This window comes from Idiotropiscis lumnitzeri, unplaced genomic scaffold (genome assembly GCF_059441095.1).
Source record: "Idiotropiscis lumnitzeri isolate Australia: NSW breed Sydney's pygmy pipehorse unplaced genomic scaffold, RoL_Ilum_1.0 HiC_scaffold_35, whole genome shotgun sequence".
NCBI lineage: Eukaryota > Metazoa > Chordata > Actinopteri > Syngnathiformes > Syngnathidae > Idiotropiscis > Idiotropiscis lumnitzeri.
This window is the reverse complement of record NW_028283573.1, coordinates 1,897,138-1,915,057: the sequence shown is the minus strand read 5'-3', so window position 1 is coordinate 1,915,057 and position 17,920 is coordinate 1,897,138. Positions and strand designations below refer to the sequence as shown.

Sequence of the window (17,920 nt, the reverse complement as noted above, 5' to 3'; positions counted from 1 at the left end):
CATGCAATTAGCTTTAGCTAATCAAAGCACAACCACTTTTTCTTTCACTAACTAGCCGTTAGCAACCACTGCGAGGACACTATGAGCACGTCGATAGTGACGAGCGCTTCACAATCCGTTCTTAAATTGTTTCCTTCATCGCAATGTCAACACTAGAAGAATGTACTACAACATTCGTCACGTTTTTTTCGAATTACTTTTCTTCCTCTCTCACTCTCTCTCTCCCCCACGGGCCCTTTCTCGACCCCGCCCCCTTCACTCTCATTGGCTCTGCTTCTTCTTCAACAACGGTAATGAGACAGGTGGATTGAAAAGACATTACAGATCAAATAAAATAATGAGTAACAGGCATTTATTCCCCTTACAAATACATTGAACTTTATACAAATGTTTTTAAGACAACAATCAATAATATATTTATCTTGTGGCAGTTGAAATGAGCACACACGACTGTCTGTGAACACATCTTTATTCCAAGACTGCCAACAACAGAATCACAAATTCGCGCCAACAAACATTCACATGAATACGCCCCCAAACGGGATGCCTGCTGGGTGAGAGGCATGGTCCTAATGTCCGCCACAATCTTATCAATAACTGTGAATGAGTTGTTTTTTTTAAATATTACTAATTCCTTCTATTAAAAATAAAAATAATAAATAAACAGACTGTACAGAAATTCGTTCGTAATTTATTATTTCTTTAAATAAACTTAATTTCAAATGTGTCACGGGGGGTGAGAGCCAATTTCAGAGTGGGGGGAACAATCAAACAATTTTATCATGAGACACCAATAAAAAAATACGAAACAAAATGCAAGCTGAATACTTGAACATACTGGGCATGAATGAATGTATAAGATTTATGAGAATTTGCACTTAATCTGGGCCGTGTGACGGCGTGAATGAAAATGAGCGATTACCTGCGCGCCATTTTGCAAGCAGAAAATGCATGCGCGGGCGCCAAAGATGGCAAATGGCAGATGGTAAGCGCCTCGCTGCTGTCAGTACATCAGTGCAGCGTTACATGCGCACTCTCAATTGGTAGGGAGAAAAAAAGAGAGGAGAGGAGTGAAGGAATGGATGAGATCAGGCCATCTGTCTGCACAACAACAACAAGGTGTCATTTTCAGGAGGCCGCAAAAGTCACGCCTACACTTTCGTCAAGTTTGGCCGCAACAACAACAACGACTGCGCTTTTTCCTTCATGCAAGCACATCTCACTCTCTTACAATGACACATTGTTGTCTTTGTTTTCTCTGCAGTGGTGGAAGGTCGGGGCCAGCAAGGCCTTCTCTGCATGCTCCAAAGCTCTCATCCACATCAAATTGTTTTCATTTCTTCCCAACTATCTATTAGTGTTCCTTTGGGCTGCACTGCACTGCTTCCTCCGCCGAACCAAAAGTGTCAACAGATAAATACACAATCTTGTCGTGATATAATATACTCTATAATTTCAATAATTATTGTGTACTACAACATTTACTTAACTATGTATTATATTCTCTCTCAAATTAATTATTTCTCCCATTAATGATTGAATTTATTAATGTTGCTGCTCCTGGACTCAAGTGCAGCACTCATAATAATTTGCTGTGACATTCTCTCTGATCAAATTCAGCGCTTGCCAATTTACTTTTGTCCAATCACATTGCAGCTTCTTTTTGTGGCCGTGTCAATGGAAGCTGACCCGGACGCGCCGCTGTATTCAGAAATTGCAGTGCTGGATTATGTATCTTCAACTCGATGACAAATGGGAGTGGGTCTTGGTCCTCACAGGGCCAGAGTGCTGGCCCTTGATGACATCATCATTTTCACATCATCTGATTGGTCGGCCAGACAAAATTGCTCGAGCACAAAACGCATCTTCACTCACGAATGCATTGAAGAAGCAGCACGTCTGGACTAATTTGTAGTGTTTTTGTCATGTGAAGCGATAAACACGCATTGGGAAATGCTCGCTTTTGTACAATCGGAGCAGCGAAGGCGCTGCTCTCAAGTGCGATGCTCTGACGCACCTCGGCCATGCTCTCCTTTTAGAACACACCACTTGCAATCGCCCCCTTTGGCGATCCTGCAATGTGCTGAGATGCAGCCAATCTTTCTGCCCGCACACGAGTGTGCGCACACGCACGCACGCACACACGCATGCGCGCACGCACTCACGCAAGCACACACACACACACGCACGCACACGCACTGGAGGCAGAGCAATTCCCAAGCACTTGTAGATTGTGTGCGTGTGTGTGCCGGGCTTACAATCTCGGTTGGCGCCGACTTCGCTGTAGCAGGTGGTGCACATTTTTCCATTTCTAATAAAACTCCAAGCTGAGGCATTTTTTTTTTACAGCGGCCAACGTTATTATCTTGGCGAAATGAAAATGTCCACATTGCGGAGGCACAATCTTGCACGCTGCTCGCCAAAGAGCATCTCAATAAATGACGTCGTCGTATTTTACTGGAATAAATGCATTCATTACACACACAAAGTGAAGAGAAATACTGCATGAATTCATTGATGAATTGAGTTTTATTTTTTGAAGACAGCTCACGGCTCACAAATTGACCATGTCGAGAAGTTTGAAGATTCCACAAGAAAGAATCGTCCAAATGATTGCTTTGGTTTATAAAGGAGGTGCTAAGTGGCCGTCTGAAAAGCTTTTTCTTGTCACTTGAACTTGAACTGTTAACATAAAGAGACTTCTCTGCTACATTTTCATTTATGAAGTTGCAAATGAGTATTAAACCATAACCCCATTTGTCAAAATTAAAAGGCACATACAAAAAAAAAAGTTGCTTTGTTTTTCAAGAAGTCGAATTCCAGAGTTGAGTAGGAAAATGTACGAGAAGTTAAACATGATCATTTCTAAAAACTTCCAGAAAAAAAAAAATCAATTGAAACCAGAAGATTACACCAATGTACAAACGTGTCTGTTTTCGGGTAGCTGAAATGAGTGGCAAATAATCGGCAAACTCGTACGCTGGTGAGTGTGACATTTTTGGGCTCATGTTAGAAGAGGAATATTCTAAGTCAACGACTTCGGACCGTGTTCAGATTGTGGCACAGTGGCGTGCTGCCGGATTGCCTTTTTGGATCGAGCGCAGGTACGGTGTCGGTCGATGCCCATTGAAGGTCGCGTGACCCAATGCAGGCCGCTTGCTTAATCCGCCTCACTCACTCCAGAGTCTGGCTTGTCCCACCTTCCTCCAAAGAGAAGTGGCATTCGCAAACCAAAAAAGAGGCAATTGAATTTTTAAAAAATCAAATCCTTTTGAAATTTTCAGAAAATGACGTGCTCCTTTTCAAGTCAAGTCAAGTCCATTTTATTTGTATAGCCCTTAATCACAGACAGTCTCAAAGGGCTTTCCATAGCCACAATCGACATCCCCGATCTTAACCCCCAGGAGGGCGAGGAAAAACTCAAAAAACCTCATTAGGGGAAAAGTGAGAAACCTTGAGAAGGGACCACAGATGGGGGAATCCCCCTTCCAGGATGACCAGGCTGCAATGGATGCCAACTGGGCAACATTTGACACATACAATGATGCTATGCAATATTAGATAAGATAATATAAGAGTCAATTGAATGCATGTTAGCATTGAGCTAGCTGACTTTGATGAGATGGAATGAAGTGGTTTGGCTGAGCCTTTTGGTGTTTAAGAATCTGTTTCAAGACAAGTTTATTTCTCTTGTTTTGACGTGTCAGAGCAAGCGAGGGAGTCTTCTTTTTGGCTGACGTCATATGTAGTCGGCCATTCTTTTTAAAGCGAGCGTGTGAACAGGTGAAAAAGGGAGATTTTCATCGAATTGAAGTTGAAATGTGTCGGCTTCAAAAAACATATTTCAAATTTTGTTTTTCAAGCTCATATTTTCACATACCGCTTGCTGTATTTGATAGAAAGTCTATTTTATGTTCACATCAGACAAGTGAGTGCCTCAAATTGATTGGCTGCCTGTTGTCTCGTTGTCTCGTGCATGATTCGAGTAAGTGTTGCGTCTGGCGTCCTCGTCCGGATGCAATTTAAGCAAAACGCGTGTGCCTTTCAGGTCAAGTCTCACCAGAATGTTGCCGCCCGTCGAAGCAGGCCTGCCGAATGTCTGCCTGTGTGCGTGTGCGCGCGTGTGTGCGTGTGTTTGGGGGGCGGGATTAGCGCAGAGTTGCCCTTGCGTCTTTGAGAGAGGAAAAAGGACGAAGGTGAGCCTGGCCGCGTTTACATTCAGCCCGCGTGCGCTTCTGGACGAGTCGGCCGTGCGCTGCTGCGGATGTGCGGCTGACTTTCACATGACACACACGCACACACACACAAAAACTCAACATACTCCTTAGGAAGAAGACAAAACGTGACTATTCAAATTCAAGATTTTCTTTTGTCAAAATTCCGTTTTTCTTCAACAAATAACTTTTTCCTTTACATAAGAAAGGACGCCCCCACCCCCCAAGAAAAATAAGAATCATTTTTCTTTTTTTCCCCAAGGGTGATGCATTTGTTTTGTTTCTCCCTCCTTTCTTCCATTTCCAAAATTCTACATGTGAAGGTTGTTCTCAAACAAATGAAACTTAATGTCATATTTCTTGGAAAATCTCACATTTAACTCCCACAAAAAAACTTTTTTCCTTGAAATGACATTTACACAATCTGACATAACACTTTCTCAATAATATTGGGACAAAAACCTCATTTGAGGAAAGAACGGCAAAAAAAAAAAAAAAATCAACAGTCCTTTTTTTGAAGAAAAGGAAAGAAAAAAAAGCCCAAGTTGGTATGTTTCAAAGCCTAACATTTGTTGGGTTTTTTTCGGGAGAGTTAGGGTAAAAGTTACTGTTTTGGGAAGAAAAAGCAACATTTTCAAATACAAAACAAAAAGATTGTCAAACAAATTGAAATCAAACCGTTTGCTGAAAGGACAACTTTTTCCTTTTAAAAGTGGACAGAGAGGGGGCGGGGCTTGAGCCAAGAACTTCGGAGAACAAAGTGACCAGGAGCTCATTAGCTTTTCGTTTGCGCCGCGTTTCATGTTGAGAGGACACAAAGCGCCGTCGCCATCGACAAGGTCGCGTGGAGGACGAAATGTGCAAAGGAGCGCGTGGCGGGCGCGTCTCCGTCCGTCCTCAATGCGTGCGACACAAAATGAAGTCCGATTATGGCCGCGCTGACTCGGCGACATTTGGCACCATCGCCACCTCGTGCTTTGCATGTTGTTGGGACGGTGATTCACAGAACGAAAATCGTCCGTCAACAAACGCAGTTTGAGGAGCAGCGCTAAGAAGGACCGACGCGAGACAGAAATGTCTTTTGCTTTTGCCTCGCACGTTTGTTGTGTGTCAGCTTCGGCGGAAACCATATCCGGGCTGATAACCCATACCTTAATAAGATCAGCGCCATCTCCAACAGCCTCCTCGTGAGGTTATTTGTGTCCTTCCAGCATTTCCAAACCCCGGCAGGCTCGTCTCGCGTTGCAAATACTAATTGGCCCTCGTTTTGCCGCTTTCCAAACGTTGCCCTTCGTTTGGTGTTGGACTTTGATAAAATCCATGGTCATGTGGCATCATAGGATTATACCTTGATGCCCAGTCGCAGCAGAAGAATAATTCTGATATGTAGACAACTTCTCTCGTTAGCCAACTGGCGTAGTTTATTTCAGCAACACACACGAACTGCTCTTCTCCAGAGCCAAAAGCAGAGAGAGAGAAATAAGGCTTGAACACCTGCCTAACATCGCATCGTCTGTTAGCGACAGCACCCCTTGTGGCAAATAAGCACATTACAGTAACAAGCAGTCATACAATAACGCTCAACAGACTTAATCGACTTAATCGAAGCAGTTGATGAAAAAGGTCGCATGCTTTGATATCAAATCGGCCGCACGGGACGCGAGTCGGCCCCGAACGCAGCCGGGCTCGCTTCTGTCTGCATCCGAACGGCACAAAAAGAACGTAAGGCGACAGCAAGGAGCAAAGCTTTCATTCCCGTCTCATTTTTGCGATCTCGAGCTGCGAAGGCAAAGTGCAAAGGATTGCTTCGCCTTTGCCATCTGCTCAAACCCGAGAGAAAGAAAAGAGAAGCGCACCTTTGAGTGATTGCGCCCCTTTCACGGCATCCAATTAAGGCCGAAGACACGCGTGGAAGAGCGAAGACACTGGCAGGCAGCACAGCGACACGACGCAACGCCACATCATGACGTCATCGCCATCGCCACAAAACGAAGCATTTCACATTTGAGCTCAAGGTCACACTGAAAACGACAAAAAGAGGCGAATGAGAAAAGAGAACAACAGCACTTTTATTGCCACACTCGCGCTTACAGCATATGTGACGAGTTCAAATGCGAGAGCCGTTTTTAAAAAAAAAAGAAGGAAAAGAAACGGAGCCATGGCCTCCTTGCAGAATGCATAATCCGACCGGGCATGTCCAAAGATTTCAAACCCGTTCAAAACAAACAGTGATGAGCAAGAGCGTGAAAGCGAGCGATCACAAGCGCACGCACGCGCCCGGCTCGTTGATCGCTTAATTGCCCCTAATGACAACTTGTAGATGAGATGTGCAGCTTGCGATTTGTGCGCCAGCCAACATCTCTCATCTGTCGGGCTCTCTTTCTTCACTCTCTTCTAATTGTTCCTTTCGCGTGTCCCTCCTTCTTGCCACCGGTCCCTTTTCTTCCGATGCCAGCAACAGAACACGAGTCGGCCATGTGAACAAGGACGCGCTTCTTTTGGCTTTCACTCACTAAAATTCTGCAAGGAAACATTTGATTCCACTGCATGAACGCAAACTCCCCGCGCTGGTTTTCTAGTGACATCTGCCAGAAGATAATCTCCTCTCTTTTGATGATTTGCCAAGATGAAATAGCCCAATTCGCAATCGGCAAACTTGCAATTGCGCGTTCCCGGTGGAGGCTGCGAGGGGGTCGGGTGTGCCAATTCAGAGAAGCTCTCCGTCGCCCCGCCCCTTTCGCATCCTCGTTCCGCACTTGGGCCGAGCCCGCGTCCACGGCCCCGCAACCGAAGCAGATTGTGCGGCAGCCGCAAATCGTGCAAAGCCGTTCAAAGTTAGCCCTTAAACGAACTCGTCCTGACACCTCCCCAACAGCCGTCCTCAGAAACCAACTGGCTTTCCATTCCATCGGGATTCATTCAACATTCAAGAAATTCATAGACGATATCTTATGTAAAATAAAATAAAGAAACGATGCGTTCACCAACTTTTCCAAATGCAGAACTGGCATATAAATTGGCATATTCCCTATTTTATAAAAATGAGGCAGAACATGGTGTCGGCAAAAGATGAAACATGTATCAACTTACTCGTTTTTCCAAACAAAGGGCTGGAACAAATTGACTGGCATGAATGCAGAAAAAGGATAAACCTCCTATTTTTGTGCAAAACATTTTCAGTGACTATGGCTTTTCCTGTTAAATGCCGCTTTCGGTTATGCGTCACTTCCTGTTAAATACCACGCCCTATTTTTTAAGTCACGCCCTATTAGGAAACTACTGGCTATGATGCGTGTAACCTAAAAATGAATTTACGCCCTCTAGCGGCCGGGAAACCCAACAACACGTCAAATGTTGCAACACGGAGCCAGACTCGCGATGTTGTCGTCATCATCATCCGTCCATCCATCCATTCAGTCATTGATCAGGAGCCCGGATTCAAACCCAGAACCTCAGAAATGCAAGGCAAACCAGCCTCCCACACGCTTTACCGTGCTGCCCCAATTGACGTCTTCAGAATCCGAATTAGAATCAGAATGCCCTTTATTAGCATTGTACTCAGTGTACAACGAGATTGGAGAGCTCCCCTCTCCAGTTCAATATCACAAATAATTTTATTAGATATATCAATTATACTCATTAAAGTTTAAATAATTAGATTGAAAATAAATATGAAATAAAATAAATAAAACACATTATGTTGCAGTTCTATAATATATTTCCATTTGTAGTGGCCGTCAGATCTGCCTCGCAATCAAGAGGTTCTGAGTTGGAATCTCGGCTCAGGCCCTCCTCTGCGGATTTTGGATCATCTCCAACCAATGAGGATGGCCAGGATGGAATAATAATAATAATATTAATAATAATAATAATAATATTCCCTTTATTAGTCCCATAATGGGGAAATTCGAGATTCGAACCCAGGCCTCCTGGGGAGACTGGATCCTGAACGCGGCGCCTTAGACCACTCGGCCATCCTGGCAAGTGGATGGCTGGATTTTCCTCATCTAAATTCAGATTTATTTTCAGTGTCAACGCGAGATTAAGTAATCATGTGATCCACTTTTCTCCCCTGCTGTGATCCCATTTGAGAAATATTTTTCATGAACTAGTAATGACCAAGCCAGGCGCCGCCGAATGTTTACACGTGGCGTTGGCACACGCTCCAAGAAATGAATTTGCAAAAAGCCAACGGCACTTATTACGGTCTTAAAAAATGCTGTAACGTTGAAGAACAAATCAGGCCAATATTTCTTGAAGCAAAGTCCTTTTTATTAAGAAAAACGACCACTGCAAGCAGCGACCACGCCGAAACAACCAACATGACACTCATTCATGTCTGTTTAGATTCGGTCCGCCACGCTCGCTTCTTTCCTGCCGCCTTCCGCCATCCACGCCCCTGTTGCCTTCACTGCCTTCCCAGAGAATAGGAAACCACAGAACCCGTGAACTATTCACAAAGTCGCTACAATACTTTTGCAGCACATTTCTACACAACAAGCCAACGGCCACGCCAACTAAAAGGTCGCTTAGCTGGCGTTAATATTGGCATTTTTAGAATCCGTTTGCATGTCAAAATGACATCGGTACTAAAATGCCCCCCCTCTAAAAGTCTGTCGTGATTTAAGTTTTTTTGTGATGAGATATCCGACAAATTGGCACACCCCCTTTTGGGGCTCGGGTATTTTTTTTTTTCGGTTTTAGCGGCTACGTCACAGCAGGTAGGAATTGTTGTAAGAAGTGCCAATGTTAAATAAAAAAAAATAATCACTATATATTAGTGCTGTCAAGTGATTAATTTTTTAAAACTAATTAATCACAAAAAATTCCACGATTAATCGTGATTAATCACATTTTTCAACGACTATTTTTTGCTACGCTTATAACAGATATTTACTTGAATAATATCTTGGAATTGATGCAAAATCACCAAATGTGAAGTATATTTAATTCAAAGACTGTTCAAATACCTTTCTTGGATTTTTGAATACGATCTAAATGGAGACAACTTTGCAGACATTTATTTTCTAAACATTTCTCAAAACTGCCCACAAGCGCCACACTCCAGCAGTGTTGGTTTGCAAGGCCCAGGGGTAACTTAAACACGATGTTTTGTTCTGAGACGTGCTAAAGGCAGCTAATATGGCACAATATTTGCAAAGTATGCAGATTATTTTTTCAGTAAATCAAACTGAGTTAACTGAGTTAAAATATTTAACTGAGTTAAATTTTTGGGGATTAATTAGTTAATGCTTTAATTTGACAGCCCTAATACGTATATGTATATGTATATATATATATATATATATATATATATATATATATATATATATATATATACAGTTGTGTTGTCAAAAACGGCGAGCGATCGCCACCAAAATGCACATCTTGTCCACTTCAACCTGTGAAAGCAGAAACGCGTGTTGCACAATCGTTTGTATTGACATCAAACGTGAGCTCGTGATCGCCTCCACAAAATCGAACGCTTATCCGCTTACACCGGCTCTTGAGTGCGCATGCGCGTTTGGCTTCCGACCACAATCGCGAGCGTGCGTGACAGGACAATGACAACGGAAATCGAAATAGTTTCCTGTCGTAGCTGTAACGACAGAGCAACTGTCCTTTCCCAAAGGGGAAATGGCTGAAATGCTCCGGCGTCAACTATTCCAGCGGGATCGTTTGGCAGAGGAGCGATTATTCGATTCGTGCGCTTGCGGGGTGAGCGTTGAGAGTTCATAAGACGTGCAGACTCCAAAGCGTATGTTGCTATTTGCACAGCAGGCAGGAGAGAAGAGGACAGAGGAGGACCTCCATCTCGGCCACAGCTCTGCAACTCTTGACTGGATGCAAAGTTAGTGACTGATGTCGTTGATCTCATCCTTTCCTACGTCACCAAGTACAAGTATGCACATTCATTCGACTTCGAATGAATCTTTTTTTCCCCTTTTAACTAATTGAAGTGCTTGCGCCCCCTGCCTGTAGCACCGGGAATGATAGTTGGTTGCTTGGAATTTCGTATTGTGCATTCCTTCCTGAATTCAGTTGGCTGACAATATTAATAAAAATAATAACAATACCATTTGATGAAATGATCATTTTCTGCCTTCTGATTGTTCAGTTAAAGCAATAATTGTCAAAGGCAAGTTTGTCCAGCAAAGCACGTCTGTAGCGATGTACACAATACATTTCATATTCGGATGTCTTTTTTTCCCGGTTTTGGTCACATCAGCTTTTGAAAATTGCTCCAGGTGAGGTTGCATGCATATTTGCGTGCTGTCGAGGAGGGCTGACCACCTTTTTGGGGTAAGGATTCATCGAAGGGCCGGTCCAAATCAAAAACGTCCTCCAATGACCTTCATGTCACCATTCCTGCACATGATCACGTTAAACCGTTTAACACGGGAGGGAAAGAAACTCTTCATTTCCTGAGATGTTGTTTCCATTTTTCGACATAGAAATCCCAATTGTCCCATGGCACTGTTTCGGAAGAGGCCCGTGGGCTGCTCGTGCGGTCCTTGGGGACTTCCCGCTTGCTGACACCTGCTCTGGATGCTTTCCATGGGCTCGCTATCCAGACCGTGTTTCCGGAACGTTTTGAGAAAAATTTCAACGAGGCCGATCGATTCCGATTCTGAAGTCGGAAGTGCAGTTGCTGCTTGCGCTTTGTTTTTAATGTTGCCGCCGATAGCGAAGAATGAAATACAAGACACTTTCCAAGCACGGAGCTCGTCGCAAGCCGTTTGCCCGCTGAGGCGTGTGCAAACGGGCCAAACGGTGACACACAACAACGAGCCAACGAGAGCAAGTCGCACAAAACACACGAGCGAGACCGTGCGAGTTTGACAAAAAAAGATTTATAATATGATACAAGGATATTGTGTGCAATTGGGGGCTGTGAAAGCTGTCCATTCTGAACATCACTGCGACCTGAAAGTGAGAACGCGGCTGTCGAGTTGAAGACGACAGACGCTTTGGAGATCGGGGTTTAAAGTGCAATGGGAGTGAGCACCGGCAGCGAAAACGCCTCGAGTGCTCGCCGACTTGCGTGTAAACTGATCACTGATCAACGTGTGGCAGAAGTCTCCGAAGACCACGTCGGCGGCGGCTCGGAGACATTTTGACAACATGATCCGACGGTATGAAAGGCTCGCCGCTTCGGCGCAATCAAAAATCCCCTTTTACACAACGATAAAGAGACGCGCTATAGTGAAGCAGACGTAGCACCGCGGGCTCGTTTCCGTACAAAATAAAAAGCAAGGAGGTTCATTCCTACCCAAAGGGGAATACGAGGTCCTTTTCCGTTAGCGATAGAGTAAGAAAATATACGCGCTTAGTTAGTGGCGACACGGCCGTCCTTGTTGGGCTTCCGAGGTCCCGAAAGCGGCGCGGGCAGCATCCTCGCCGTCGGGAAGACGCCAGAGCCAAAGAGCCAAAGAGCCGGGCGGCGAGCGGCGAGCGGCGAGCGGCGAGCGGCGCGTCTCCGTGGCTGCCAGCCGGTTCTTCTTAAGTCTGCTGGGAACCCTGTTTGAGGAACGCAACGGGACGCCGGTGTCACGCGCACACGCCGCCCACGCTCGGAATCAAACAATTGGTCATGTTGGCTGCGCTACGTACCGAGTTGGTCCTTTTGCGCTTCCAGCAGTCGGGATTGAGGCGCTTCTGCTCCTCGGCCAGCGCTTTGGCCTCCATGGTGTACAGGCGGCGCTCCTCGCTCTTCATCTTCTTCCACTTGTCGCCCAGGATGACACTAATGGCTCTGCAAAGCGGAAGGCGGACTCGACACTTGTTCTTGAAAATCCAAACTCCATACGGAACAATTGAATGCCCATTTGGGATGACTTGAATTTCAAATCAGGAGTCATGTTGTCTGAAGCCCGTCAGCGACTTCTCGGTTGGCACGGCGCGCACCTGTTGTCTTTCCCGGGATACATCTGCGTGTACTCCACTCGGTACTTCTTGGCAAACAGCATGAAGGCGTTCATGGGCCGCTTGCATTTGGCGGGCGTGGCCGCCGAGGTCGGGCCCCTGGCCGACTTGCCGCCCGACGACGGCTCCGGTTTGTCGGAGTCCGGACTGGCGGCGCCGCAGCCGGACAGGGAGGTCCGGCGCTGGCGGGCCATGCTGCTCAGGACGTACACGGCCGACGAGTCCAGTGGGGTGAAGTCGTAACTGCGACACACACACACACACACACACACACGTCCACGGTGGCCACTCGTGAACGGTCACGACGGTCGATGCTTGAATGGTCATCACTCACCAGAACCAGCCCCGCAGCCCCAATTTAACATTGCTTGGAGGATTTAATCAAAGATTTGAGAATTTAAAAATAAAAGCAAAGTTTTTCACCTGGATTTCAAACCATTTATTGGTATAGCGGACCGACTTGACTACAGTTGGCAACTTTTTCCATTTGTGTGCAGCATAACAGCTAAACGCAGCTTCACCGTGTTTATGATGAACTCTGGGCTCCACAAACTGACCTGAGTCTGCGGACCTCAGAGCCCCACTGGGTTTGTATTCAATCAGCATTTTTTGAATGTGTTCAGCACCCGACCCAGCGGCAGAATTTTGAAATCTATGCCGATTGGGAGCCAGCGGAAAGCCTTTAAGCCCTTCGAAATATTTTTCCATGTCTTTGCTGTGGTCAGAAAGCGAGCTGCAGCTGTTTGATGCTCTTTTGAGGGAGTCCAGTACAAAGACTGTTAAAGTTATCAAGTCTACTGGAGATAAAAGCACGGCAACGTTTCTCCTGGTCTGTTTGGAACACTCAGCACAGCAGTCTGGTTTTGTTGTTTGAGTTTTTTCAGATCATATTTTACATTTAAAAAATCTTACATGATTCTCTATTCTCAAAACATATATATAGTGAAAGACACAGATTTGCGTTTCAGCATTTGTAATTTCATTTTTTTTCATGCTTATCGCTGAAGAAATCAGCCTGTTGCCGAGCTTTTCATTCGGGCCTGCTTAGTTCCATCGGGAAGCCATGACCTCTGTCCTTAATTGTACATTCTGCCCCTAGTGGAAGAGCAGTGAATTGCAGTTCGGTCTGTCACCACTGGAAGAGATTGATGAAGAAAGTTGCATTATTTGTTTTTAATGAATCACATGTTTTTGGGACAATTAAGTCCACAATCGCTTCAATTCAGAACAGCCGACTTGCTGTTCAATATAATCGCCTTTTTTCCTGCATCATGTTACGATAGACATGTGCAGCCTGTTTTGCATGTTTTTTTTGTAACTGACTGAGTTGTGGGAGTGCATTCGTGTTCAGGACTTGCATTTGCAAAAATGGGTGCGTTGAGAACGTGCAAACGGCACGCTTATACGTACCTTCGAAAGGTATCAAAAACCACCGAATCGTCACATTTAATGGCATCAGGGTGGTTGGGCGGCAGGCACATGTCACCCAGCTGCATCTCGTAGCAAGGAATCCCATGATGCACCACGGTAAGGCTCGGATAAAAGGAGGCCCACCCTGCCGACGCAGATGGACGTACGGAGAAACGTACCATTAAACACACCTTCAAGATTCTTGCTCGACTCCAAACCAGCCGTCGGTTCCCGTACCTTTGCCGCGGACAAAAAAGGGATGGTCCAGTCGGCATTCGGCGGTTAACAGGCCGGCGTCGGGGGAGCCGGGGTCAAAGGTGAGTTTTAGGACTGCCTGGCCGTAAGACAATGTCTCTTCGTGGCTGATCAGTTTCAAGCCCTCACAGCCAAATCTCTAAAGTGTCGGAATTGGACAAATCAAGTTTGTATTCAAAAGGACATTTTCAAATAAAACGAAAAAGTACAGACAAAAACACATCCTTAAAAAGCAGACAAAGAACTAACAAAAATCAAATAAAAGAAAAATGAACAAATCACCGGCAAAAATCGGACCCCCCCCCCCAAAAAATGTGCAGAAATGTCACATTTCTAGAAACGAATCTGACCCCAAAAAAAGGGGGGGGGGGTTATTGGTTCCCAAACCTTAAGTGAGGAGGACGAAGACGACATCACGCTCTCGTCGTCGGAATCTTCATCGGATTCCCCGAGCTCGTCGGCCTCCTGCCACTCCACGTTTGGACCGCGATGGAAACGAAGGCGAGTTCCTGCGACGCACAAACGCTGCTCAGTACACACACACACACGATGACACACGCGCACGCGTCATCGTGTGGATGTCAAAGTACATTTGCACGCATGGAAATCAACTTCTGGCTTCGTCATCTTCCCGTAACTTTGTGGTGCGCGTGCGCGTTGCCACCGACCTTTGAGGAAGCAGTGCCAGGCGGTGGAGGGCCACGAGTGAGACCAGGCCATGTCTTCGTCATCCGAGAAGGACGACGACATGGAAAAGACGCCCGATTCGGACTCGCTGCTGGCCTGCGGAGCGCGGCGATGAACGAGGGGCGTGAGAGGCGCAGCGGCGGCACGTGACGGCGTTGCGAACAAAAAAAAAGAGAGCGCGCCGCCTACCCTGACCCGCCGGCGCTCCCTCAGGTGACCTCGGGACGGGTTGGGCGCGCTGCTGACCAGAGGCGGGCGGGCGTAGGAATGCAGACTGTTGCTGTTGCCAAAGATGTGGACTGGAGATGATCTGCCGTTTGAGGGAAAACCACAACAAAGGCAAGAAGTTGAAAGCATTTCCTGGTCCGTCAACGCCGGTCACTTCATTAGGGACACACGAGAGCTAACAAAAAAGCAAAGGCATCCCGAAAATGCAAACGACCGCAGCGATGCCCTGACACGCGAGTGAGCTCCGAGCTGTCGCTTGGACAATTTGGGGATCTTCGGACAAAGTGAGTGCAGTTCACACTTCCACCACGAGATGGCGTCAACCGGGCTCACCTCTGTCCGCCATCAATTCAAATTGGCTTCCTTGCAAAAGTGCCAATTTGACAATCGACCGCACACAATTACAAGAACAAGGAGGGACGGGAAAGAATGTGGTCAAAGAAATGCCAAGCATCACCAAAAAAAATATCTGCCGAAACCTGCAAGTGAACTACGACGGCAGACAATTCCGATTTTTGTTCAGGATCGAGCAGCCCAAGTAGCGAGCGCGCTCGCACCTCCAATCGATCGTATGACAAAAGAATCGTCTCTCCGTGGACACGAACGGAAACGCCACTTTGACTTGAGCCCGATTTTGTCGGGCGACTTTGAGGTGAAGCGCGAAAGGGCAATTTTGCCTCACCTTTTGTAGGGGGCGTCTTTGAGCAGCGGGCTCTGCGGACCGGTGGCGATGTGCGCCAGCTCGGCCAGCCAGTTGGTGCTGGGCGGGTCGCCGGGCTCCTGATGCGACACGCCGGCGCCCACCTGGAACAAGCCGGGCGACCTCTGGTCCTCTTCCACCGCCTGCAGCTCCGGCATGTCGTCTGCACGTCGGATGGCGCATTTGCAAGCACAACACAAAAAGTCGGCGGTTGGATGCGTTGCTGCTCCGCCATATCTGTGAACGCGTCCACGTCACATTCCGCGAGCGTGCATTTGTCCGACAAAATGCCGCGGCTTGCTTGAAAATGCTCATTTCCTGCTGTTCGTGTTCGACTGGCAACCGCTTTCAAGATTTCTTCTTCCGGTGACATCTGTGCTGATTTTTGTTGCGTGAAGCTTTTGGAATGAAGCTCGCGTACTTTGGTTATCGGTTGATCATTTGCGCTCGTTTCATTCTCGCTTTGCCTCCTATTTGAAGAACTGCGAGAGCACGTCGTCCTTTTCTAGAGGTGATGTTCTATGATTTTGGGACGTGTGAGAGCGAGAACTGGCGCCAAAGAATACTTTGAAAGGTTGCAGCGAGTTGAAAGTGGCAACAACCATCCGCCCTCTGTGTGATGCAGATTTTTCAAGATTCATGCAAACGAGATTGGCCGTCTCCGTTACCAAAGTCCATGTGGCAGCCGGGCGAGGACGGCAGGTCCTCGTTACACTTGAGCGGATCGTACATGTCGTCCATTCTCGCGCATCAATAATGTGCTGATCGTTCTTGAACTAGCAGGATGCGTCGCAACTCATTCGGATTCCATCGGCGCAATCTTCATCACATGACCTGCTTTCAGGCAAGAAAGAAAGAAAGTAGCAAATGACAAAGTAGAAACAATTGTTTATTTCTTTGCACGACTGTGCTTCAAGAAAAGCCTCCGACGGAGACGTGTTGCGATCATTGTCAAGAAAGAAAAAGAAGAACATGTTTCAAAAAAAAAAAGGACAAAAACTGTCGGGATAGTCAACTATTTTCCAGATGAAACATTCAATAGTTTCAAGATTAAAGTCTGGTGTAATGTAACTAATAATGGAAAGATACTTGCATATGTCCCAAATTCAATTCACGTCTTTTTACGATGAAGATTAAAGTCATCTTGTTACGAGATTGACTCACGTTGGCTTTCAATCGTAGAATTAAGCGATTCGATTTAAAAAAAATAAGTTTTGTATTTACATTGTATTCGATCAAGAATAAAGACGTACGGTACATTTTGGATTTAAAAAAAAAAGCGAGTGATGACGTGTATGTTTTGGAGAAGAAAAAAAAAAAAACAGGATCAAGTTGTACTTTTACGAAGGCAAATGAAAGAAGAAGAACAGCCGGTTGGATCCCGAGCGAGTGAAATTCAATCCTCAAAAATCTACAACTTTTTTTTCTTGAGAAAATTTGCTGAATGTTCGGGGTGGCACTTGGCACTAATACTGGAGCCCGAAAATTGTTGGCCTGTTTATGAACATTTGCAGCATATTGTGTTTGTTATTCCAAAGCAATGCAAACATGTGCACAGTAAAACAATTGCTGCAACAACCGAATGACACGACTCTCTATCTGTCCTTTGTCAAAAGCCAGAACGGTGAAGGTATGGGGGCGGTCACGTGACCCTCTGCGAGCAGGCCTTGTTTATAAAGTTGCGAGCTTTCTTGCGCATGCGCACCAGAGCTCATTCATTCCCAACTGCGCAGCCTGCGTGCCAAACTGCTGCCAAAGTGCCAATTGAACACTCGTCGAACCATACCGTCGACGCGGCTGCGATACTTTTTACAAACGAGTGTTCGGATATGGCGGGATGACGGAAAAGTGGCCTTTTGTTGCCTTTTCACTGGAAACAAAAGAATGTCAACAAGTTGAGGCATGACGCAACCTCGCTGGCTGGCCCACTTGCTAATGAATGACATCGGGAGGGCACATCATGTCAAGCGGATCGAACCGCTGCAATGACTTCACTCGCCGTATTTGCAAACAAAAACAAGCCGCACGAGAGGCGAAAAAAAACTAAACAACACAAACACACGACGGTTGAGCTACCGTTCGACGGCCAACAAACGTTTGACAAGCTCGCTAACGTCTTGCGGCGGCGACACAAACACGCCGCGTCGGCGTTTGTCCCCCTGGGAATGACTTTGGACTTTTATTTCTTCGAGGACGAGAGCGAAAAAAGTCAGCAAATATTCACTTACCAGACGCGTCGCCATCAACAAACTCACTGTGGCATTCACTCGAGGGCTCGAGGGCGGTGCTCCAACTCACGCGTACTATTGGATAACTGCGGTGTCAATAACTCAAATGCCGCGATCCTATTGGACGCTGCGGTTGGGGAAGACGTGAAGGGCGGCGTGGAGTTTGTTGATCGTCGTGTGATTGGACAAAAGTCCACGCCTGTTACCGCCCATAAACAGCTGATTGGCAACAACTTGAACAATGCACAGTTGTTTTTTTCCGTTTTTTTTGA

General features: G+C 46.2%; 1 protein-coding gene across 4 annotated transcripts; it reads right to left on the bottom strand.

Annotated features, from left to right (window-relative positions):
* Positions 1–11,048: 11,048 nt before the first annotated feature.
* Positions 11,049–17,714, bottom strand: hbp1 (HMG-box transcription factor 1). Of its 4 annotated transcripts, none has more exons than XM_088287297.1 (11): positions 17,649–17,714; positions 16,089–16,254; positions 15,403–15,583; positions 14,682–14,802; positions 14,474–14,588; positions 14,193–14,314; positions 13,788–13,944; positions 13,551–13,695; positions 12,123–12,383; positions 11,829–11,970; positions 11,049–11,735 (listed from the first exon to the last, which is right to left on the bottom strand). In XM_088287297.1, the coding sequence occupies exons 2-11, from the start codon at positions 16,159–16,161 to the stop codon at positions 11,718–11,720; spliced, it is 1,335 nt and encodes a 444-aa protein (XP_088143423.1). In that variant the 5' UTR covers positions 16,162–16,254; positions 17,649–17,714; the 3' UTR covers positions 11,049–11,717. The 4 variants fall into 4 exon arrangements, with proteins under 4 accessions (XP_088143423.1, XP_088143424.1, XP_088143425.1 ...); XM_088287298.1 differs by having other exon boundaries at positions 16,089–16,257; positions 17,649–17,692; XM_088287299.1 differs by lacking the exon at positions 17,649–17,714 and adding an exon at positions 17,497–17,638.
* Positions 17,715–17,920: the final 206 nt, after the last annotated feature.